Raw genomic sequence first — 27,041 nt, 5'->3', positions numbered from 1 at the left:
TGTCAAGTGTGGGAGAGCCATTCTCCGACATAAATGCGCCGGCTCGACCAGAGTGATACCACGTCCGCACAGAAAACCGACGTGAAACAACGCTTGCGTTGTGATTCGTTGTGCGACGGACCTCATTCACTCCGCTAACTTTAGTGGAGGACCAATTACCCCCTTCCCAAACTCTGATTCTCAACAACCCTTAAATTCCAAACCCCCAACATGCCTTTGATATTTAGGGTGTCCATGGGTGGCGGCGATTGCTTACCATCAGGTGATCCGTCTACTCGTTTACCGGCTTATACCTACCATAAAAAACAACCTATTCTTCTGACTGTCTCATTGCTCGAATGATTTCAAGTAATCTCAGGTTCGTTGGTTTAGTTTTTGGGTTTCGGACTCTTAGGTTGGATTTTGGTTCATAGTATTATTCCTGTTGCACAAAACTCGTAAAATTCACGATGAATGCCATGATACCAGCTTCTTCGCCCGGGTGCCCTGGTAATAAAATTACCTCATGTGTTAGTATGGACTATAAATCTATCTTTCTACCACATTTCCTTCAAATCCGTCTCGTATTTGGGTTGGAAAAGAGTAACAAACATACATAAACTTTTGCATTTATAATGTAAAAAGATGCAGTTTACCTCAACTTACCTTAGACACCAATACAAGCGCAATATTGTGCCAATTTGTTATTCTAACAAGCGTAGCACATTTCTAATGACATGTGCTATCATAATCTACGCCTTTTAAGATTAACACTGCAAATCGCATATCTACAATTGCAACCTCATAATATTAGACAAATAAAATTCATATATTCAAACTCTATTCACTTATTTTTATAACCTATCATATCATGACCATGTTTTGAAGACATGAATTCACTTTTATTATGCAGTAAAAGTTTTGCTTAAATATTTTATGATCAAATTATGAGTTTTCGTTAAGTCGATCCATTTTTCATAAGTAATGTTTTAAGTTCAATTGTGACGCATTTCTTGACTCTGTTATTATGACAGATATTGACTCTTACAAAGATTTATTTTATTTTTACCCCAAAGATGGTTAATGCTCATGTGTTCTTTTTATCTGGGGAAGGTGAAGGGAAGTGTAAGACTGATAAACGATAAAACCGGTGATATAAAACCGGTCGTGAAACAACGCTTGCGCTGTGTTTTGTTGTGTGAGTGAGGTTACCGGAAGCCCAATTACCTCCCCCAATCTTCCCAATCCCCGATTCCCCAACAACCCTTAAATTCCTAACCTCCAAAAGGCCGGCAACGCACTTGTAACACTTTTGGTGTTTCGGGTGTTCATGGACGGTGGCGATTGCTTACCATCAGGTGATATCTGCTCGTTTACCGGCTTACACCATAAAAAATAATAGTCAATCAATTTTATCATCACTCTATGCCATTTTGTGTACTATTGTGTAGTGGTTATAAGGTAGAAAATGCATTAATTTCTACATCATCACTGACATAAGGTACAAAATGATTTATTATCAACGTCATCACAGACCTAACTTCAAAAGCAATTATATTTATTCCAGCGAACATTTTCTAAGACTTATAGAGTGCAGAAATATTAACCAAACGCCGTCCTACAGTTTATCGCAGCGGTTGACGGTTGAAACGTTACGAGCGTTCGTAAGTTTAGTGACTAATGGTTAGCAGGCACGAAAACGATTGTTTAGAAATAGGTTATGTACTGGTACTATTTATTTTTCCAATAAACATTTTACTTTGGTTTACATTTGTGATGCGAAATTGGATCATCGAATGCCATGCTAGAGGCTTTCAGTTTTGATTTTGGGATCAGATAGGTAGGTATGTTTTTTTTCGAGGGGAAAAATCATTCAATGACTTCTCCAGCCTTGAGCGAGGCGAGATACTTTCTACTACTGTTGGACACTTACTGACTAAAAACCACCCGTTCCTAGTCCTACGTTTCGAGTTGGAACCCCGGTAAACTCCCTAGATAGTCTGCAGCTCCGGAGGTATGCTTGGATTTAGAAATGAAATTGTAGACAGTGTATGGTGAAAGACTAGCTACTAGGTACATGGGACTTATATAGCACTAGCTTCTTCAAGCGACTTCGCCCGCGTTTCTGTGGAATACGTGATAAAAGGTCTGAAATATACTACTAGTTCAGTTAGTACTTCTAAAGGGCAGATGATAGCCGTTCAAACTAATATACAGCCATCAGTTAAGATCTCGTGTCAACTCCAACCTAGTTGGTAAAAAGCCAGAAGAAAGAAAGATATGGAGCTGGAAAAATGCCATGAAGCGGATTTTTCTGGTATTTAAGGTCTTTGGCTGGCATTTTATTTTGTTTTAAAGAGAAAAACAATTGTCGAGGAAATGCCTCTGCCAAATTCAGGTTTCAGTTAAGTACTAAAAGTTCCGTGGCGAATGTTCTGGCTGTAAAACGCTTTATTTAACTTATTTTAGTTTTCTGCAGTTTATAGTCTTACTTACACGGTTCTCTCATTGTGCTTACTCGTATTTTAAGACTCTATTTTTATTTCTTTCTTAGGATGATGCCACGACCTCACAGAAAACTGACGTGAAGCAACGCTCGCGTTGTGTTTTGTTGTGTGAGTGAGGTTACCGAAGGCCCAATTACACCCCTTTCCAATCTTCCCAATCCCCGATTCCCCTTAAATTCCTAGACCCCAAAAAGACGGTAACGCACTTGTAACGCCTCTGGTATTTCGGATATCCATGGGCAGCGGCGATTGCTTACCATCAGGTAATCCGTCTGCTCGTTTACCGGCTTATACCATAAAAAATGTTATGAATTTACGCGAATTGCTATTGAAAATCCCAGTATTATGTGATGATTGATGCACAGATTTGCACTATCATGACGATATATTACTTTTAGTACCATTCTTCAACTTTAGATTTAGGTTTATCGTGCTTGTGCTGTATAAATATTGTCCACTAGTTCCAATAATTCTTTGAAAAACTGAGTCACGGTCTGGAAAACTAGCGGTTAGTGATTCAGAATTCCACATTACCATTACTGTTCCGATAAACCGATGACGTATAAAATGTATGAATGCATTAACGTCGTTGTAATTTACAAAAAATAAATCTGTTACTTGAAATCTCGCGTGTTCACGGTTGTTCTACAAACATAATTTAATATGCTATGAGTATGACGTGACGAATCTACGAGTAAATGCATTATTTGACCTTGACAGTTTTTTTGTTTAACATAGGTATAGAAGACGTTAGTCAAGTGCCGTGCTGAGCACGAAATTTGCCCTTCAATTATTATGACTGCACTGTTGGCGCGGTGGCTGGGCAATCGGCTGCCGCATAACGTGTAGTGGGTTCGATTCCCGCACGGAGCAACTCTTTGTGTGATCCACAAATTGTTGTTTCGGGTGGGTGTCATGTGCATGTGAAATTGTATGTTGTAATTTACCTGCCTTCTGGTCTACTATGTTTTGGGGAATAATTTTGATGCCCTAACCATAATATAACTCGAACATCAAACAAAAATTACATTAAGATCAACAGCAAACCACAAGTCAAACTTTTTAAGAATTTTATTTGCACGAATAATTCTCTGGAAGGTAAATATTTCATTTGGTATTAAAGAAATACTGGTACTTAAAATACATCTTTCAATAGACTATACAAAAATAACCGTGTTCTCACATCCCTTCCTTCGTTATGACAGTAAAATTAAACTACAATACAGTAATAATATACGATGTACGATTTCCGATGAGAATATAGATATCGTGCCAGAATCGTCCGTGATCTCTTTACAACACTTCGTCCCAATTTCCACGACTTTCGGATAAAAATCCGTCCAAAATTCAAAAGCTTTGTAATTAATTGTAGCTGGAGTGCTCATCGTGAAATTGGCTCTGTCAATGATCAAGTACCCAGGCCTCTCCAATTCGTAAGTCTGCCAATCGATAATCACTCCTGAATTCGTAGGATTTGAGTACCAAGCGAAATTGGACCACATCCTCATTATGATTTCTGATATGCTTTTGTCTCTGTAGTCCCATTTGCTTAGGTCTTCTGGTAGAGCTAAATAAGGCATGCCAAAGGTGTAGATAAGGTCGAAATTATGTGGAACACCGATCCATTCTGGAAGACCCTCATTTGCAATGTCAGAAAAGGGCTTTAAGTCGAATCTGTAGAGGTATACTGGAGCGTGTGGGCAGATGTGTCTCGCTAACTGGTAAGTAGTAGCTCCATGTGTTTTGTCAGTGTAAAAATCCACAAACAGCTTTCTCAATACTGTTTCATTTGTTGTATGAGGGATTGGCTTATAGAAAAATGATACAGCGTCCTGTATATGATGTTGGTTAGTAAAGCATGAACTGTTGTCTACCGTAATGTCTGCAAGGATAATTTCTTCTCTCATCGAATCGAATTCCCTTTGACTGATACCTGAATCTCCACTTTCATCTTTTTCTAGCAAAAGACCGTCTTCCATGTTTGTGTAGCCAGCTAAAAGAGGGACTGGGGAGAAAATCTCATCTTTGAATAGTTTTGAAGGGAGCTCTGGTAAAAACGGACTGGTTATGTTACTGAAACCTCCATCCACAATAGGTTTCCATTCACCTAGTGGTCCAGCTATATCTAAAAGCGCATTATCTGGTACTCTTCGAAGACAATCTAGTAATTGGTAAGTTGGTTTTCTAAAGCAACTGAAGGCGGCTGTGACCTTATCAACTGTGACTATTTCTTTCCTTGCTATGTTCACTGATTCTGGTGATAAAGCGTTTCCACTCATTGCTATAGCTTTGTGGAACAGTCCTGCTGAGTATGAGGATATTAGATGAAGGGTGACACTGACTGCTCCAGCATCATGACCAATGATGCAAACGTTTTCGGGATCACCTCCAAAACTTTCGATGTTGTTCTTGACCCAATGTAAAGATGCTACCTGGTCGTGCAGACCAAAGTTGCCAGAAGCTTCGTTGTCGAGGGTTGAGAAGAATCCGAAGATGTTCAGCCGGTAGGCCACTGATACGAATATTACCTGGAATCAGAATAAAAGGGGTTTATTTAAATGTTTTGATATTAAGTTAGTGATCAACACACTATGCCATAATTATATTTTAATGCTTCAAATTTCAACAAAATTTGTCAGTAGTAGCATGGAGTCTGGAATTGTGTGTGTAACACGACAAGTAACACAAATGGTGACAAGTGTAAATTGCATAGCGGCATCACGTGCCGTAATATGCACGGCTGCCTACCTCTTGGGGTTGTTTTTTTATTTTATTCCTTCTGTAATATGTAGTTCATACAATACATAATACGAAAATTGTAGCCAGGATTTAAGTCATACCAGTTATGTTTATGCCCATTGAGGTCATACTAATGCTAACTTATGAATTAAACTAACCTTACAACATCGTAGCAAGTTAAAAACTCATGTACAACATTGATTGTCGCAAGTAATTCAATAAGTAAGTTCCAAACTTCTTCAACTGGGTCAGTCTCATTTAAAGGTGTAATAAAAATAGTAAATTAGTTGAAAAAAGTTTCATTACCCTTTGTTTTAGCACCAATTGGAAGGGGTTCACGCTGTTAGGGCTGCCTCGCACGAAATCGCCGCCGTGAAACCAAACGAAGACTGGGTAGCCCTCGACTTTGAAATCTGCGGAAAAAATGAATAGAAATCTGAATAAATGTGACAAATACAAAATGTTCTAACTGGTTATGACCAGTGGCACCCAGAGATACCAGTGACATTAAAGAATTTACTTAAGTAGGTAAAGGATTGAGTCAAAACATTGTTTAGTATGTTGCGACACATGACATATGACAGATGACAGAAGTCGCACATAGACGATCGACGAGCAAATCAACGGATGACGTCATTAATCCTACATCGCACATATGAAGTTTACATGCGAATAAACATGGATAGAAAATCTCAACGAAAAACAGTTGGGCGGAATCTCGTCTGGTCGGAGAATCCTCCTTTCTCTTAGAGAACTTATCTCACTGTTCCCTAAAAAATTATCCAAATTGAGTATTTTCCAGCTTCGTGCGTATTTACAAACAAAATTAAGAGTACAGAATTACCAATCTTAATGACATTAACAGTTCTTGATACTTAAACAACCAATCAAAGAAAAGCCTTCAAAACCAATTTCCTTGCAGACTTCCAAAGAACAATAGCTTTAAAAACTAATAAACAACAAATGCTACTAAGAATGCTTACTTTGGTGTTATTGGGGTCACAAATAAGATTAAGGTTAGGTCAACTTTACAGGGGCTTATGGGCCGATTGGCACGGCAAACTTGCATTAATGGGCTACCTACTTAGGAGGCGTAATGACTTGCCTACCTACCAATTTGTGGGGGCTAAAAGTTGTTCGAAACGTGTGGTTAAAAGGCAATGATGAGTACGAGGAAGGAAATCAGGGAAAGAGAGGTGTAGAAACGTAGTTTTAGAGCTTTCATTGAAGGTTTTGGTAGTTGATACGGCAAACGTCGCGTCTCGTTTGGTTTTTTTGCATGCAAACTCCAAATCATGTCTTTATAATGTGATTGTTTTTTTTGGATCGGTTGAATGTGTGTGAAGTACAACCATTTAGTGGTTCGTTTTTATTTTATATACACACTGCATTTTTACGAAATTGTTTGATTTTTTCCTTTTTAATGACTTGGCTTGACTTGACATCTGTAAGAATAGTTGTTAGTGCAATAAAATACATAAAATTTTAATACGTTAAGTTAGATTTAGATAGCTCTTGATTCTTTCTATACATTTAATGAGAATTTAGCATGAAATTAGATTCCAAAACCAGCACAATACTTTTCTGAATTTCCTAATAAACACATAATTTTACTAAGAATAAGCCATAGGTCTTAGTAAAATAATGAACAACAAATGTTTGCACCAACATTTGTGACTATTGCCATAAAGACACCAAACATTGGTAACCCATAAAACAGTTGCATTGTAATGATTCATTGCTAATCGCCTAGCTTATGACACCATGAGTAATAGGTCACCTAGATCATAAACTCTAAGTTATTACTCACAATAAAAAGTTTTAATTACCTCCGCGATAAAACTTTACATGGTTTCATTTCTATACATTTACAGGGCCGTATTTGGTTGGTAGGGTGGTTGTAAATACCCGGAGCTGCGGACTACCTAGCGGGTTTACCGGGGCTCTGGCTCGAAAAGCAGGAGTAGGAACGGGGTGGTCTTTAGTTAGTAAGAGTCTGATACTCCCTTTCGCCTCGTCCAAGGCGGAAGAAGTCATTGGATGATTATCCCACCTCAAAATAAAAGCGTTATTATGTCTTTTGACAACTAATATCTTTCATATTATCTAAAAAAGGGAATTTAAGTATCAACCCTACATACTACATTGCTAATTATTTTGCTTAACCATAAAATTTATAAGGTTTACATAGTTTTAGTAAATTAATTAGTGTCCACTCGTTACGACCGCTGTCAGTATTTTATGACAAGCGTAACCAAATGTTGTACATGCTCTGGAGTAACATAACAGTGTTAGAAATAGTCCCTCAAAATGTAAATATAATGTTCACTAGTTAAGCCCTTGGAATACAGTATTTTTAATGCTTAGCTGACGAAACCTAAGCGTAAGGATGATTTCCATCAGAAATGTGTTATGCTACGTTGCTGTCGATGCGTTTGGCTTCCACCAATCATATTCATTGGTACACATTGCTTAGCACTGGTGAAAACGGATTCAGCTAAACTATGTTTTTATATGGAAAGATGCGTGCTATGGATGACTTCCCTATTATCGAAACATCGATGACTTGGGTGATACGATACATATTAATCCATGGCAACGCGGGCGATGCGATAGCAGAATGTAAAAAAATAATTACTAAATCAAATACGGCCCTGTTTTCTATTAGAAAGAAAGTAGTACAATTAAAATAGAAATAGAAATATAAAAGAAAGTAAGTAAAACAAATGTGTAAAAACAGTTATGATTTAAAATGCAAGCATTATAGAAAAATGGCACATACTTAAGGTAAATATATGATGGTAGGCTATTTACGTATTGCATGCATGGTGGCAAGATTTTCATGTTGTTAGTAGGTAATATTTTTTAATTTTATAATTGTTATAAATACGTCGTGTTTAAATAGCTGGTCGTTATTAATCCATGTTTTAATACTGCATAGAATAAGAACGAGTTCTAAATAATGAAGTTATTAATTTTAGTACCTACCTGTAATAAAAAACGTTCGTTAAAACATTATTATGTTGGTGAGGTCTCAAAATAAGTACACCTTATTTAACACATAATATAAGTGTAAAGATGTCGTGGTGGCCTAGAGGTTTAAGACGCCCGCTTCTCATGCACGAGAGCACAGGTTCGAAACCTACCAACGGCAAGTACCAATGTAACTTTTTCAGAGTTATATGTACTTTCTAAGATTATTTAGACACCACTGACAAACGGTGAAGGAAAACATCGTGAGGAAACCTAGGCTTATAATTTTTAATTATAAGTTTGAAATCGCCAACCTGTATTGAGCAAGCGTGGTGATTAATGTTCAAAACCTTCTCCATGCGAGAAGAGGTCTTTGGTCAGCAGTGGCCACTAATGGGCTGTTGATGTGATGATGATAAGTGTAAAACCCTAGCTTTTATCCACAATGTTTTCCATATAACTTTTTACACGCAAACTCATCTACAACTACACTATTATGTAAAGCTTAAGAGTTTGTTTGTTTGAACGCGCTTATCTCTAAAACTAGTGGTTCGATTTGAATAATTACTTTTGTTTTAGATAGTCCATTTATCGAGGAAGGCTAGGCTATAGTTTTAATAAGCTTAGGGTACCCTTTTAGGTGAGCCTAATAATACATCAAATTGCCTAACTCAGAAATCAAACCCAACACCTCTTACTCCATAAGTCCGTCTTGATAAAGTCTACTGTTTATTTTGATACTCTACGAAGTCGATAGAAAAACAAATTTTTACAAAATTTCAATTTAAACAACTGAAAAAAATCTTGTAAAAGAAAATTAATTGAGTCGAACCAGCTGCCAAGACTTTGTAGTACATCTGATTAAAATACGCCAAAGCAATTAATCTCAATTGGAAATCGAATCGAAATACTAATGACCTAATTATTCTAGCAAATTAAACATGGAAATGACTTTTCGAAGAGGGGTTCATTCCCGAATATTGTAAGAGTGGGAGTAATTATTTGATTAATGTGAAGGTGAATTCAATTTTCATTGTCCCGAAAAGGACATGTCAATAAATATTTTTATGTAGTCATTTCCACGACGTCCTTTTTTTTTAACGGGGAAGATCATCCGATGACTTCTCCCGCCTTGGGAGAGGCGAGAAGGAGTGTCAGACTCTTACTGACTAAAAACCACCCCGTTCCTACTTCTTTTCGAGCCGGTAAACCGCTAGGTAGTCCGCAGTTTCGCGACACTTAGTTAAATTTCTCAGTTAGTAACGTGAGTTAACAGTTATTTACATGAGTACGGCATTATTTACGTGATTAAATCGTCATTTTCGTGAATACGTCGCTATTTTTGTGAGGATACCGTTATTTACGTGAAAATACCGATATTTTCAAATAATTTAGTATATCTGACGATAGTCATTTCACTAATTACATTGTAAGTCCCATGTAATGGAGGGTGAGTTTATTGCAATACACCAGGGACTTCCTAGAAATTTGCAATCTCGTGCCTAACTCGAAAATCCGTATCGCCTTCGATTATCACAATTTTAACCCCAATGCAATTATCAAAGAGGCAGTCCTCTAATTTAAATATGTGTATTTCTATTCAGATCGGAAAGCCATGATATAAAGGGCAAACGAATAAATTACAAAACTTTAATTTGTTGCCATGTATGCCTTGTTTACATTTAAGCTAATTCACGACCCTTTACTTGAACGAAGCTTAACTTACTTATATCCTTATAGTCGGGATACAGTAGAGATTAACATGATAATGAGTTTGAAAATAAATCTGTATTTATATACAAAATGGAAAATTCCAAGTTTGTGTTTATCTCACTGAGAATTTTGACAACACAACACAACGTGACGCCTTTTTATCCACGAAGGGCAGAGGTGCACATTAAAATCCGAATGTGGGGCAACGTTTTCTAAAAATAAAAATCAAGTGGTCAATCAATTCAAGTTTTTCAAAGATTAATTGTTCAACATTAACGCCCGTTTCAGTGTCTTATTCGATACCCGAGTCAGAAAAAGTATTATTAGACTTTTAGGAAATTCTCAGCAGGTACATGGGACTTATAGCACAAATGGTGAAAATTAGGTATTGTGTATAGCGGCATTACGTGCCGTAATGTGCATCTCAAGGTACGTCTTCGGGGATAAAAGGCGAGACGTAGATTTATTTTTCATTTGAGTAAAACATTGATACATCTTGACAATATTTGCATATAGTAGGATGAACTTTCAATATTAATTACTAAGCAAAACTATTAGTGTGGTACCTAAGTATTCACTAACAAACTTACAGACACTTTGACAACTTTCATTTTGTACTTTGACAGGTGACAAACAGTACACAAGCGTTTGACAAACGACGCACCATTTGTCAAATGCGACGGCACGATTTTGCATCTCATTCTTGTTAATTTTGTATTGTAATGTTGGTAATATGTTTCTTAAGGTGATACTAATGGCAGGGCTATTGTAAAGTTACTTTAACACATTGAACGCCGTGGTGGTCACCGGTGACCGACGTTAGTGGAGGATTTGCCTTCAACAGTTTTCTATTGGCAGTCAAATACATAAAAAGGAGATTTACTTAAGATTTCACTGAAACTAAAATAATCATCATCAGTTTAAATCAATCAATAATCATTGGGCGAAGCGAGAGGGAGTGTCATACTTTTACCAATTAAAAATTACCACGTTCCTACTCTTGCTTTTCGAGCCGGCGTTCCGGTAAATCCGCTAAATAGTCTGCAGCTCCGGATCAGGTATCAGCCTAACTGGGTCCTATTTGTGTTGGTCCGATGGATCTTTGAGGTGCGCGCGGACGCGACGCGGCGTACGCACGGGAGTTAACTAAGCTAAAATATTCAAGTTCTTAAAAATAAAAATGTTACTAAGTCACACTCATCTACTCTTATCCATGTTAATTCAACAAATTCACAAAAATAAATCAGATTTTTTAACTTATAAGCAAAACATGAATGTTATTAAAACTAAGCTTTGATTCCAGCAATACTAAGGATTAACATAGACTTTTCTATTGAATTCTCTTTGATCTGAGTTCATGTTGAAATTTATTATCTCAAGTGAGATAGTATAATAAGCTTCTGGTAACATTGAAATAATAGATTTTCCATGAAATTTAAATACACTATGATTGGAAGAAAATCTCTAGAAAAGCAGTGTTTTATGTTAAAAATTAAAAACAAAGTCACGTGTTCATTTTCCCATGAGCGTTTTTAAGTAAAAGTCAACAGCAAGGAAAATGATTAATTACTCAAGTTAATACCTTAACTAAGTGTGGAACGATGACTGGGCGATTTATGTTCCATATTAATACCTATATTTATTAAACGTTCACTGTTCACTGTGAGGACTCGATTTCGAATTAGGGATACGGCAAGTTGTTACGATTTCCAGTTCTCATAACATTCATTCTAATCCTTTTTTTATGATGTAAGTAATCGCCGCCACCCATGGGCATCCGAAACACCAGAAGCGTTACAAGTGCGTTGCCGGCCTTTTGGAGGTTAGGAATTGAAATTGGTCAATCGGGGAGAGGGAAGGTTGGGGACGGGGGTAACTGGGTAACTTTGAGCAAGCATGGTGATTAGTGTTCAAACCTTCTGTAAGGATTTTCTCCTGTGTCGTGGGTGCGTTTATAAACATACAAGTTCACATACACATGACACCCAGACTCGAAACAACAATTTGTGAATCACACAAAGAGTTGCTCCGTGCGGGAATCGAACCCGCTACACGTCGCACGGCAGTCAGTTGCCCAGCCACCGCGCCAATCGTGCAGTCAAAGTTTGATTACTCGTATATAATAAACGTAGATAAAGAAGAAGAAGACGAATTGGTACCCGAACACTAAATAGGTACCTCAGATTTCACAACTTTAAACCTTAGTCGGTTTATAACAAAACGGTAAGACTTGAAAAATACCCAATACACTTCGTATCGCTTCGTTACAAAGTAGCAATATCTTTGAGTGATAGTGGCGATATCCGACGCTTTTGTGGCACATTGAGAGAACACATTTGTCAATACTTTGATGGAAGATACAGGGTATGAACTATTTTGTATCGATCAACAAGAAACACAATGAAAGGAAACAAATATTTTAGTCAAGTCTTTGAACTCCTAAACTGGTAAAAGTTACTTAAGAAATGTACCTATGTACAAGTATTACATAAAAATATTATTTATGTCAAACGGTTTTAATAGGCTTACATTGTATGGTTATCAAGATTAAGAGTGTGTGCCAAATATCAGATCGACCAGACGTCAGGAAGGGGTTTAAATTCTAATTAGGAACCAAATTTGACCTAAACAAACAATCAAATCTGAGACCTCTTACTTGGTAGTAATTTAACGAGACTGGATTGGGATTTAGGTGGATATTTGAAAAAAAATCTCTTGACCAAGTAAGTGAAGGCATAGTGAAACATCCGGAGCTGCGGACAACGTAACAGGTTACCGGGGCTCCGGCTTAAAGCAGAAGGAACGGGGTGGTTTTTAGTCAGTAAGAGTCTGACATTCCCTCACGCCTCACTCAAAGCGGGATAAGCAATTAGATGATTATACTCCCTCAAAAAAACAAAGCGAAACTTAGTACAAGAAAAGCATGACGCCGTGTATGTTATCGAGTAAATAAATACATATAATATTTGTAGTTTCACTTTTATGTCTTTATTATAAGTATTCTTTTCGTTTGTTCAGGTTAAAATGTTAAAAAACTTCGTCAAAGATCATATAAAAGGGGAAAAAAGATACATTGTGCGTACTTTTCATGTTTTGTATAAAACAAAATTGTTTGGGAAGAGCTCTGTAATAATAATACAATCGATCATAACGAGGTTGGGTGAAACAATACATTTTGTATCAAAGATAATGGATGTAACATTCTTTTTATACTCAATTTGTTTTGTCATCGAATCTGGAAACTTGAAACACATACGTTTAGGGTGCTTTTCCATCAAAGATGTGCCATGCTACGTTGCTGTGGATGCGTTTGGCTTCCACCAATCATATTCATTGGTACACATAGCTTAGAACAGGTGGAAATGGACTCAGCTAAGTTATGTTTTTTATGAAAAGATGTGTGTTTTATGGATGCGTGCTATAAATACGTGCTATACTTTGCGGTGACGTACATATTTTCATACAACATTTTACACACACAGCTACATAACTTAGTATCGGTAGAATCGGTCATATAGTTTTACAGATTAGCTTATTATATTATATTTTCGAGCTATGCTAAGCTCTCGTGGAAAAGCATCCTAATGGACCACAACAATACGAGTATCCCAAGCTCAATAATTATACTTGTAAACAACCCAAGCAACAAGACATTATACTTTACTTCTATAAATATAAAATTCTCGATTCCTGCTACAATGCATCGACTTTACAACGTCTATAAATAAATGTTATCGATCTTTTAGACGGAAGGTGCTACTTATCGACAACGGACGCATATGTCTATTCTCATGATCTACTTCAACTTTATGTCACTGAAAAATCAACCTTATGTGCATAGGACAAAGTCACCGTGTTCAACAATGTAACATGCAACTAATTAATATTTGATTTGTATTGAAAGACGGTTCTTGGCTACGTATTATTTATTTATCTGGTGTTGTAGTGCTGGGCTGTGCTTTTAAGGTCCTCTTTTATGTCATGTTCTAAGACTGTTATTTGTTATCAAGTTACAAGTGACATTTACATATTAGGCGGTGCAGTGTATAGAAAAGTCAATGTAGGATTGAGGGCTTTTCCACCTCAGATGTGCTATGCTGCGTTGAGAACGTTGTTGTAGATGCGTTTGACAACCACCAATTATATTCATTGACACATATAGCTTATAGCACTGGTGGAAACAGATTCTACTAAGATATGTTTTTTATACGGAAAGACGCGTGCTATGGAGGGTCGCGAGTGCAATAGCTATGTGCAAAGCAGAGTACCTACTGCAGCTATTTTGTGGCGGCTACATAGCATATTTTACTGGTACAGCTCCATAGCTTTGTATCAGTATTAATTGTTACATAGTTTCATAGCTTAGCTAATACATCTTCGTAGCATAGCTACATAGCACATCTCATGGTGGTTAGTCTAATTGAAATAAAGGGTATTTCAACAAGAACTTTGTTTTTTAAAACAAAATAAAATAAAGAATTTGGTAGAAAATGCATAAAATTTTTATTGTATTAAAAAGAGAAACGTTTGGCAATTATGAATGAAAAATGATATCCGACAAATGTCCACCAGGACCACGCTGACAGATGTTGATTCTTTCATCAAAATTTTTAATCACTTTCCTAACAATCACACCTCCAGACCACATAGCACACCACACAGTGACACGTTGAGCATGCAAAGGCTTCTCAATAATTGCTTTAGGATTTTCAGAAGCCCAAATGTGACAATTTTGCTTATTGACATACCCTGACAAAAAAAATGTGCTTCGTCTGAAAAAATGTTTTTTTGAGAAAAACCAGCAGGTTGTTCTGAGCAAATCTACGGCGATTTGAATGGTCGGTCAGCTTCAATTCCTGCACCAGTTGAATCTTGTAAGGCTTCAAAGCCAAATCCTTATGCAAAATTCGCCATGTTGTGCTTTTGGATAACCCCAATTGTTGAGAACGTCGTGAAATTGATAACTTTTGATCTTCTTCAACACTGTGGCTCACGGCAGCGATGTTTTCTGTTGAACGACCCGGTCGAACACGTGTTGGTGTTGGCACATTTTGTACCGAGCCTGTCTGTTGATAGCGATCTCAGAAGGACGATTATGTTGCCCGAAAATATCACGAATTTTACGAAATGTAACTTTAACAGAACGACCATTTTCATAGTGAATTTGAATTATTTTAATGCAATTTTTGAGCGAAATTGAATTCATTGTAGCCATTGCCAAAGCACCTACTACGAATACCGCCAAAAATTAAATGTCAAAAACAGCCACGTTCTTGGTGTTGCCCATATTAAAAACAAAGTTCTTGTTGAAAAACCCTGTAATATAATTTCATGACTACAGAGAATGTTCTGCAGTCGACGCCATCTTGTCCTTACTTAACTTCGACCTATCAAAACGAAATTCACTTCAAAATTTCAAATATACATTTGCAGCACGAAATAAACTATTTACTCTTGCCAAGTTTTTTATTTTTTCCATTTAAAACTAACTCTTTGAAGTCACGTAAGTTGCATAGCTGTGCGCAAATAATCAGCTCTACAATAATTGTGCAGTCTTTTATAGCATGTTGGCATGACCATTTTATATCGACACCTGGGAAACCTGGTATGTATTTTTATAATACGTTGTAATTTACATGGTATATATAATATAGGTACTTGAAGCCGTGTGGTGACGTCATCGCAGAAAATATTTGACAGAGTGTGTGTAGCAACACTCTTTGATATACCTCAAAATATGTTTGAAACTGCGTTCTCTAAATCACATTTTAAATATGCCTACAGATTATAATATCACACCATCTGAAATATGTTTATTTTCCCATTTTGTACCAGAACTTGTTCAAGTATTTTACATAAGCTCAGCGAAGTACGAGAAAGATTTGTTCACCAGTTGGTTGCCATAAGCTTCAGGGTTATTTTCCACCAGAGATGTACTATGCTACTTTAGTGTGGTTGCGTTTGGCTACCATCAATCATATTGACACATTACACATAGCTTAGCTGGTGCAAATAGACTCAGCTCAGCTATGTTTTATATATGGAACAAAGCGTGCTATGGATGCGTGCGATAGATGGCTTTCTTCCTCGCATACCTTTGCTATTACAACATACATCTTCGTTGCATAGCTACATTGCACATCTCTGGTAGAAAAGCACATAAATAAGGCCTATATACATGGGAACATGTAAAAAACACAATACAACTTTTTAAAGTAAGCCTGACTTCACGTGTCAACTTACATTGGTCTTATTAACAGCAATCGTTTGAAGCATGTTAGCATTCTTCTGTAAATATTCCTTGCAACTGTTTACTTGGATTGCGATCTGGGTTGAAATGAGTGTAATTTTCTTACTTAATTGTTTCAGTATTGGCAAATACTGGTATAGTGGTTTGTGTTTGCAAAATAGCTGTATTATGTACATATATACCTATTTATAATGACTTGCAAATAAGCAGAAATTACCTTCACGGTTAGCGCGGTGGCTAGGCAACTGGCTGCCACGTAACGTGTAGGGGGTTCAATTCCCGCAATGAGCAACTCTATCCATAAATTGCTGTTTCGGATCTGGGTGTTATGTATATGTGAACTGGTAAAGTTGTAAACGCACCCATGACACAGGATAAAATCAGAGTGTGGGCAAGGATTTTTTTAATTCTCAACCCACCTTCTTCCTGTGTTATATGTAAACTTCTGTTTACTCATTATTTGCACTTTTTTTTATTCCTTACAAAAATATAAGTTAAGTAAAGGTACCTATTACAATTTATGAAATTATTATCTGCCTTTTGGTCAAGTGGTCACGTAAGTACGACTACCGGGTAAGAGGTCTCGGGTTCGAAGTCAAGTATGATAACACTTCGAAATGAAACCCCATATATCATCATCTTAATGAAATAAATGGCCCCATAGAAAACTTTTGGACCCTCATTTTAAACAGCTTAAGCGAGATTAACGAGGTCACTTTAATGACTTATTGGTTACAAAGATAATTTGTAATATTCAGTCGAGTGCATTTAACTCATTAAATGCCCGCCATAGGGGGCAAAAGTGACCAGCGCTAACGGAGGATATGCCTTTTATTTTAACAAAACAAATATTATGATTTTTGTTGGCAGTCAAATTATTCACATTTTACAACAATATTTTGTGGCATTTTACTGTAGTTTTACTGGGTGCAAGTCGCTGCCAATCTTGCAGTTATTGGGGGATGTCTGTGCTTTAGTTCAGATGGTAAAGATGGGGTATGAAAATTAAGAATCTATCTAGTCTGTCAGTTAGGTTATTTTGTCATATCACAACATTCTTAGATAAAACATAGCACAATACAAACACAAACAATTAGCAAATACGTCACTTCAAACTTTAAACGTATAGACGCCTCACGATATTACAAGTAGTACCTATCCGGAAAAAAAAACGTAAAAATAGAATTTACAAGGTGAACATTCAAATGAAATTAGTCATTTACCCCATTGAAAATCTTGTGGCTACTATGATCAGTATGATCATAATAGGTTTCACTGGCGTGGAAAGCTATCTAGTAGGTGTATTAACTGGTCAAAATATTTTCGTGTATATACCTTAGTACGGCTCCATTAACTTTTACCTAAGACATTAACTTTTACCTGAAGTATTTTAACAATGTCACAATACAAGTACAAAATTGGCATGTCTGTAATTGTCTTCAGAATAAATTAAGACGTAGGTATGTACATTAGCATATTCTAATTGTAGCGTAGGGCTGTCAAATTATGTATTACACATTTAAATAATTTATGCATACATTAATTCTCTTTCTGATACGACATACGGCTTAAGTTATACGTTGTTTTAATATGGTACTGTATTTTGACGTAAATACAACATAAAAATTTGGCATGAAGGTATTTCATGAAGGTATTTTGCCCCCAGAGATGTTCTATGTAACTATGCTACGAACGTTTTCACTGATACTAAGCTATTATCTGTGCGAGGAAGATGCGCAACTCGAGTATACTATAGTAGGAAAGCCATACATAGCACACAATTTTAGTAACGGTTTTTCAAAAATTAGTAGCACGGAGTCTTGAATCGTGTCCAATATATGGCACACCGGTCACACCTTATTACATGTGACTTCTAACACAAATGTACAGTGACGTAAAGTGCCATAATGTATACCTGTGCCTATGCCTTCGGGGAAAAAAGGCGTTACGATAATTGTAACGTACTTCTAAAACCATTATATAACAAATATTTTTCCTAGAATTAGATCAAATACTTTAATACCACAGCCGTTTAGTCCGATGACGACGTTTTCAATGAAGTTACCAATTACCCCCCTTCCCAATCCTCGATTCTCCAATAATCCGTAAATTCCTAACCCCAACAAGCCGGCAACGCACTTGTAACGCCTCTGGTGTTTCGGGTTTCCATGGGCGGCAGCGATTGCGTACCATCAGGTGATCCGTCAGCTCGTTTACCGGCTTATATCATAAAAAAAGAAAGTAAAATAATATTAATAAAAATATCTAAGCCCCTAACTAAGGTAATCTATCTTATTAAGTAAATAAGCCTGTAACACTAAGTAGTTTTTCATCGAAACAGTTTTATTTTCGTAATATATTTTTGCCTTTAGGTTTAGGTACGAAATAAATGTACTAGGTGTAGAAGGTCTTATTAAATATGATGCCTTGTTAAATGGATTCACTCAGCTATTTTCAGTTGTTAAGAATACTTTTATGTCAATGATAGAGAGATTATTTATTAAAGTCAGACAGATGATCAGTAGTGATATAGATATTTTTATTATTCATATATATTGATATGTTAAGATTAATCTTTTCTGTAGAATAAAATTGACAATTCACATTAATTAGTATAGAAGAATTGTCGAATATTCTGCTTTCCCACCAGAGATGTGTTATGCTACGTTGCTGTAGATACGATTAGCTTCCACCAATTATATTAATTGGTACACATAGCATAGCACTGGTGGAAATAGACTCAGCTAAGCTACGTTTTTTATATGGAAAGATGCGTGCTACGGATGTGTGCTGTGGATGGTTTCCCTACTATCGATACATCGCAAACTCGAGCTTCTTTTCTTATGTGTGGTATGTCAAGTTTACTAGATATAACCATTGTTAACGCTGGCTTTTCTATTTAGAAATTAACTATAATTTTATTGAAGGACCTGATTTTTAAGCAAGTTATAAGCAAAATCTCATTTGACATGTTTAAAACATTATACAAAAAACAAAAACGTATAACAAAATTTCATAAAGCTCAAAAAGTCATTGAACTAACTCAGAAACTTCCTTATTTATTAAGAGAGCACGATTTTCGTTTTTGATTAATTTCCTTATACCGGGATCTCCTTACAACGTCGTATGAATATCAATTTGCTTTGTAACTTTGTATCATACATTTAATTTTAAGTAATTAGGTATAGAACCCAAAAGAGAAACAGGTTTTGAAACTCGGAGTACACTAATTATTACTAATTACACTGAAGAGTAAGCAAAGGGACTAATTACTGTGACTCAATTAAATTTGTATTATCATAACACTAGCTACTTCCCCGCGATTTCACCCGCTCTGCTCGGCTCCTATTGATTGTAGCGTGATGTTATATAGCCTATGACCTTTCTCAATAAATAGACTATCCAACACAGATAGAATAATTTAAATTGGTACAGCAGTTTAGGCATAAAGAACAGAAAGAGACCTGAGTTATTTTCGTATTTATATAATTTATCACCTACAGCTCGGCTCCTATTAGTCATAGCGTCATGTTTTATATTTTATAACCTTCTACGATAAATTCACTATCCATCACAAAAATAATTATTCAAATAGGACTAGTAGTTCCAGGAATTAACGCGTTCAAACAAACAAACAAACTCTTCAGATTAATATATTAGTATATTATTATATGTATCAATTACTCGCTTGTGCACAAAGAGAGAAAGGGTAAGTGAACTTTCAGTAGGCTATAACACTACTTGACAATTTTGAAAAGATAATATATCATGACCATCATATCAGCCATAAGGTACTGCATTTAATTTACAGGAAGAACATTTGTAAACAAAGGTGGATTTGCCAGCCACATGAGAGCCCATGATAGACGCCAGTAGTCCAGAAACGGTCGCCGTAGCCGAAACCGGCATGGAAGGATTATTAAGGTACTGCCATAAGGTCTACTGGTGAATATAGGTCTCGCCCAATGACTTCTTGAGAGAAAGTACTTAAAACTCGGAAAAAGTAAAGTCACATTGGTATTTGCATGAGAAGCGGGCGCCTAAGATACTTTACCCAGCAGCAAAGTCAAATCAAACAAAAAAAAAACATCCACGCTTTTGTCAAAAATCACAACTATTCATGCATCTCTCTCCTAAATAGCATTTAAAGATGTTTGTTCCCCAACCAAGATAAGCTTTACACAAATTATTTTGTTCCCTCCAATTTCCTCCCCTAATTAATTTCATTGCAGTTTCCAAGACAATTAAATTAGTTCGCTGGTAGAGAGCGAGCGTCACCTCTATTTGTTTTCTTAGGAGTTTTCGTTCTTAAGGTAGGGGAACTTAGTACCCATTTGGTACCTACCTTATATCTGGTACTAGTTGTACCTTTAAATGAGAATGTTTGTATGACTGTTTTCATAGTCTAGTAGTTCTTGGTACGACTAGATCTAACTTTCATGTTTATCTGAACCTGGTGTTTTTTATCAGAGTAATCAGTTTGGAAATGCCGAATTCATAATTTAGACTTAAAATGTTATGTGCAATAGTGTTCTTATAATCTATTGGCAAAAACAAATATTGATAGGTACATAATATTATCTCATTTCACATCATCACTCTCAGTTCGAGTAAACAGCATTTTGGGATTTCGGATCATGGTTTATTCCACGAAAAAGTACAAGCTTATACAGGATCTACAGCCACTTATCTAGCGAATTTTTTCGCAGCTTCATTATCATCAAGAATGAGCGATTTTCTTTTTCCAACTCCAAAGACTGTTGCAAAATTTTATCTTCTAAAGATACTTCGATTTATCTAATCTATCTATTCATGTACATATGTTTTGGCGTCCAACACAAGATCCACCTAATAACTTTCTTAACTATACGTTCATTTAAATTACATCATTTCATTTGTTGTTTGTTTTTAGTTCAATAAATTGTGTGTTATTTAACATAAATAAAAAGATCTTAACTTAGTTTCAAGCACAGTTCTGCCCAATTATTATGATATTAATTTATACCACTTTAACTACTTTAACTATAAACATAAGCTCCACAAACTAAAATAAACATTATTATATTTGACACTACATTTCGTAGCACCGGACACTTGAGTCCAAGACTAAGAAGGCATGTCACGTACAAAGGAAATTAAGCCATTTGTTCCAGCTACGACTAATGTTTTGGTTCATATTAATTGTTACTATGGAACTGTGTGCTATGAGAATGTAACTATACTTAGTAGTGTTATTTAAAAGTGTTAATAACTGATATTGTGAATTATAGATGACATTACGTCGTATGAGGTAGCAATCTCAACAGGGCTTGGGAGAAGTGCACATTCTTAACAAGCTACTTTCTTATACGTGGTTTCATCCGCTCTGGTCGGCTGCTATTGATCGTAGTGTGAAGTTTTATAGCCTATCTTCTTAGATAAATGCACTATCCAACACAAAAATAAATAATTGTTCAATTCGGACCAATAGTTCCGGAGTTTAGCGCGTTCAAACAAACAAACAAACGAACGAACAAACTTTTCAGCTTTATACATATTATTATTATTATTTAGTGTAGAAGCACCCAGTATTTACAAGTTAGGTGGAAAGTGACTTGAGGTCGAATCTATTGCGATACACTGGATATAAGATACACAAGACTCGGAGTTTTTATTAAGACATTTTTATGATGAATTCCAGACTCTGTGCTCTTTTTGAAATTAATATATATCGCAGGACTTACAAATAACAGCTGTTATGACGTATTTATTAAACTACAGCATAAAGTGATCACTTTAGTTATACAGCGATTAACTTGAGACATACTTAGAGGTGATGGAACACCTCGTGATGAAAGCTGGACATTTAAATTAAAAACGCTGATATCGTCAACACGCTATAAGGGTCTTTGGCCTACGGAGGAACAGCTTGGTGTAAATTACGTCTCATTTTATAAGACTTAGACTTATTTATCTTCTAAAGTAGTACTTCTATTATTTTCTGATTGGGGTTAAAGTATTTGGCATTGAATAATCCTAGTTAATTGTGCGTAATGTATTTTAGTAATTATATTTTGATCTAGTAATCTATCTAAATATATACAACCTGACTGACTGACATAGCGATCTGTCAACCCACAGTCCAAACCACTAGACGGAACGAGCTGAAAGTTGGCATGCACGTAGCTGTTATGACTAAAGCATCCGTAAGAAAGGATTTGGATTAATTCCATTAATAATATGTAATACTTCTTAACGCAAGCGAAGACGCGGGCAAAAGCTAGTCGTCTATTACTAATTTAATATGGGCTTTCGTTGCTGATATAAATGAACAAATAAAATAAAATAGAACACACAAATAGAACTAAAAAATAAATGTGACAGAAAAAAGCGGATTGTTTAATTGCTTTGAAGTTTAAACGAAACTAAAAGAAAAAAGTAAGTTTTTACGTTAATTTAATTACCCAAATAGGTTTCGTTGCAAACTTTTTAGAAAAAATCTGTGTCTTAGAAATTTCTTTTAGACACCTCAATAGGTAACTAATGAACTCGTTATTAAGAATATTAATAAAATACAGTTACAAATGAATAAATAAAACGATTAATTTATTGCTCAAATTAAAAAGTATTTTAGTTGAACCGACTGTTGTACAGCGAGCATCGGGTCCGATTTTCGCACGATTCAACTTTTTGCTTGATCCTCATACTTTTGTGTCGGTTATGGATGTGTCATATGTATGTGAACTTGTATGTTTTGTAAACACACACGATATAGGAGGCAATCCTAGTTTAGGGCATCGTTTAAAAGGGTTTCGTCCATTATTAACATAATATTGGCAGTGTTGTAAATTTTCAATGTACCATCCACTTTTCATCGGTTATGTTATGAGTCATGTAATAGGGTATACTTATTGGCCTACACTTGGCATACACTTGGCATATACATAGGTACTCTGTGCTATTACCTAGTATATTTTCCGAAATTATAGTAATACCACATTTGATTCATATTAAATGAAGTATTAATTTGCATTTTAAAAATCTAACTCTAGGTACTTTCATTTAATGATTGAGATTCTTTAAAAGGTACAATAAACTTTTTTTATAGTAGCTTCTATAATTTTATTATTTCACTCACGTGTCACAACATTTTAATTAATTCTTTATACATTTTCCTCAACCAAAACACGCCAATTCAACAAAACAACATAAATATCTTTTTTTCTAAAGAATATTTCTTCAAAAGTACGTTCATAAATCGTATATTAATAACCCTCCAACGCAGTCTATTAAGTTCAAAGAATAAAAGAGAACTTTGGTTGATGAATAACCGGAAAAATCCAGAATAAATCGCATACCAACCAATTGTAGGGCAGCAATGGCGCCTAACACACGTGCCTTCAAACGGGCCCTTATCAGATCGTAAGGGGAACTTTGTATCCCCTAAAGTAGGTTAATGAAGGACTTTTTATACAGTTTTTTTTTTCGTAAATAATGTTTCAAGATGTAAACAGGTCGGTGAAGACGTTTTTAGTGTTGGTCGTGTATGTTCTAAATGTTTTTGGGGGTTAAAATTTTTGGGCAACTCTTCATGGGATGGGAAAGTATTTTAAGAGAGGATATTATCATAGCAAAAAAAAAAAATATATATATATAAATCTGAGAGGTTGAAGAAGAATATCGTGGGTATAGTATCTAAAACTAAAGACAGATTGGTCACTTTTCTGCAGTTTGGCTTAAAAAATATGAAATGAACTTTAAATTAATTAATATATTTTTCGGCATACTCACGTAAGTATTTACTCACGACGAGGCTACTCCTAAAATATTAGACACGTCTTTTTTTTCTTACAGAAACATGCTTTCGGATATATATCGATTTGAAATATCGCGGGACGTCACCTTATTAGTAAACCTAAACTTTGATTCATTTTACCTAAATATTGTTATCTTATACGAAAAAAAAAGTGCATGTCTAATATTTTTTCATTACATAACTAACTAAATAGTTTTTTTTTAATTTTCACACCCCGTTATGATACCTATTTGCTCAAACATCATTCATTTATTTAAAGTTACACATAGAATGATGTAAGATACAATCATACAATAAATACTTGGTAGAGGTAAACGTTTCTTCAACTTTCACTAGAAACCGACAGAAATCGATTTAATTCTATAGAACTTGCAATGTCAACTAAGAATAGCAGTTTGATTGTAGAGCATAATAATTATTGACGAAGCTATTCTTGGTTTATGTATTATCGATAGGCGCTTTCCGCGACTATTTTGTGTTTTATGATAGTAAGTAAAATTAGAATTTTGGTTATACTAAGTGTGGGAGCCATGTTTCGGCACGAATGGACCGCACAGAAAACCGACGTAAAACAACGATTGCGTTGTGTTTCGTATTACTCAACAATCTTTAAATTCTTAAGTCGGCAACGCTCTTGTAACGCCTCTGGTGTTTCAAGTGTCCATGGACGACGGCGATTGCTTACCATGAGGTGATCCGTCGTGTCGTTTACCGGCTTATACCGGTTTCATACAGGTGACTGTTTTGAAACTTCACTATACCTTTTTTGTATACTTTTAATGTACTTTTGATTTTATGTAAAAGAAAGTACCTAGATGTCGTGATATCACCTATTTAGATAAAGGTACAAGGCACAGAAGTGAACTTAGTAAGAACTCTACATTATGTGTTGTAAGCTTATCACAAAATTCCGCCAAAGGTAGTAGTAGGAATTGTTAAGGTGTTTCCGAGTTTATCTTAAGAGTGTAAATACTAAACTTAGGTACGTTGTACTTGTATGTATTTATCAGTTGGTTTCGTGGTTTCCTCGTTGGTCGCAAGTACATACGTACAAGGGGTCTCGGGTTTGATTCCCGGGTCGGGCAAAGTATTACTGGGCATTTTTAGGTTTTTCCAAAAATTTTCATTAGTAGCACGGAGTCTGGAATTGTGCCCAGTATTTGGCAATAGGCTCACATCTTATTACATGAGACTTATGACACAAATGGTGAAAAGTGGGTACATTGTATAGCGGCATTACGTGCCGTAATGTGCACCTCTGCCTACCCCTTTGGGGAAAAGACGTTGCATATTTTAAACAAAACTTATTCTAGGAATACAAATGAAATATCTTAGTCTAACCAAGGATACTTCAGACTAAGCTGCAGCATTTTCTTGCAAGAAAGACATTCGTATCGCGAAAACGCAAACGTCGAAATGATCGATGCAATATAATTTGTCACAGCTTATCCTCTTGTCTAGAGAGAGGATTGAAGACGGAAATTTGTCCGGAGAACGTTTCATTTTTATTGATGGCAACACTCGTTTGAATGGCATGCTTAATTTAAATGTTACATCATTTAAATCTGAGTAGAAATGTAAAAAGAATTTGTCATTTGAAATGAAATAATAATAATGTTTTTATTTCACAGGAGAATTTCATGAAACGTAAAATGAATTTGTTATAGTAAATTCACGAAATACTTTGGCAATGAAGTCGCATAAATTGTAAAATTTGGCACAAATATTCAAGATATAAATGCAGTTCACATGTTCAACTAAGACCGGAAAGCCGATATTGTATTCAAACTAAAACTATTTCACCCTGTATAATATTCTAAACAACAACAACGCTACTTACCGTCAGGCACATACACGTTCAAGAAGAGACAATCCTCAGAATACTCCTTCTTTCTCTTCTCCTCCATTTGAGAATCCAGAAGCTTCATGAACAGATCATCATGCTTCTTCAAAGGGTTTTGCACATCTTCCTTCTTGGGGTCACTCTGCATGCAATCCGGGGCATAAATGGTCGCGTTTCTCACTCCGTCCCATTGAGGTAAATCAGTGTATTCCGGGGGCAAAAACCTTCTGAAATCGATTGGAGGTTGGGCATATGGTATTCCAACGTATGCTGCTATTCTTTTCGTCCTGAATCTTGTGATGTACATTCCCGATATCGTCCCTTGATTCACTAAGTTTATTTGCTTCGGTTCTCTCGCCGATAATACCAGAGTCATTTGCAATAACAACACAAACACACGAATCATTTTTAAATGCTTATTTAAAACTAATGTCGAAAGCAAACTGGCAGCACGGATTAATAAAAACTTATAACTCGTCCTTTTAAAAAACGAAACCGGTGTTCGAATACGTTAAACTTAAAATGGACGTTCATTTCGATATTTGAAAATTTTAATTGACGGTTGTTATGTTTTTGTCACTTTTTATTTTAGTTTTTAGATTATTTATTAGTTTAGTTATGTTGTTTTTTAGTTTTGTTATTACTTGGTTCAATCGTACCGGTATTGGTGGGTGTTCGTGTTCGAAGGTGGTGCGTTACTGTTTCTCGTGCAGACTTTGGCTCGTAAACAGTGGGGTTGTACGTCGTTATAGCGACGAAGGAACTGCTATTGTGAACTTTGTTTGTTTTAGAATTGGCCTTTGTTATATTTCTTTGCGATTAGCTTTGTAAGTGGAGGGTTTTCTGGAATTTCTTACACTGTGTTGTTGATTGTTTTTGAGAAATGGTCTTGTGATTGTGGTTAGTTGAATTAATATCAAGTGGTTGAATGGTCGTTGAGTTTTCCAAGGTTAGATATTAATCTACGAGCTTACTTTAATCCAGATATCAAGAAAAATATTACCCATTTGCGTCTCTAATAAGCTATTTTACCACTTCAAACTTATTCTATAATCATTTCTACTTCATTCTACACCATATTAAAAAGAAATCAACAATTTAATGACTAATGACGATATTTCTCATAAAATTTTCTAATCAATCTTCAACAGCAGTAGAAATACAATAGCGGCCATGTCTAAATAAGTATGAAGGCAACAAATAACTGGTGGTAAGCTTGCGACGCGACGGATCGCGTGACGA

The 27,041-nt window shown here is 35.7% G+C and overlaps 1 protein-coding gene across 1 annotated transcript in view; it reads right to left on the bottom strand.

Annotated features, from left to right (window-relative positions):
• LOC118272089 (fatty acyl-CoA hydrolase precursor, medium chain-like) overlaps window positions 1–26,447 on the bottom strand; it is a 38,389-nt gene extending 11,942 nt beyond the window's left edge. The window contains exons 1-3 of the mRNA XM_050693630.1: window positions 25,797–26,447; window positions 5,532–5,638; window positions 3,703–5,014 (exon numbers count right to left, since the gene is read on the bottom strand). Coding sequence (XP_050549587.1) covers window positions 3,703–5,014; window positions 5,532–5,638; window positions 25,797–26,205 — 1,828 coding nt within the window. The 5' untranslated portion in view covers window positions 26,206–26,447. The remainder of the gene's footprint in view (window positions 1–3,702; window positions 5,015–5,531; window positions 5,639–25,796) is intronic.
• Window positions 26,448–27,041: the final 594 nt, after the last annotated feature.

The sequence above is a fragment of the Spodoptera frugiperda genome, chromosome 5 (assembly GCF_023101765.2).
Source record: "Spodoptera frugiperda isolate SF20-4 chromosome 5, AGI-APGP_CSIRO_Sfru_2.0, whole genome shotgun sequence".
NCBI classification, from domain to species: domain Eukaryota; kingdom Metazoa; phylum Arthropoda; class Insecta; order Lepidoptera; family Noctuidae; genus Spodoptera; species Spodoptera frugiperda.
Note: the sequence above shows the minus strand (reverse complement) of the source record. Positions and strands in the feature narration are given on the sequence as shown.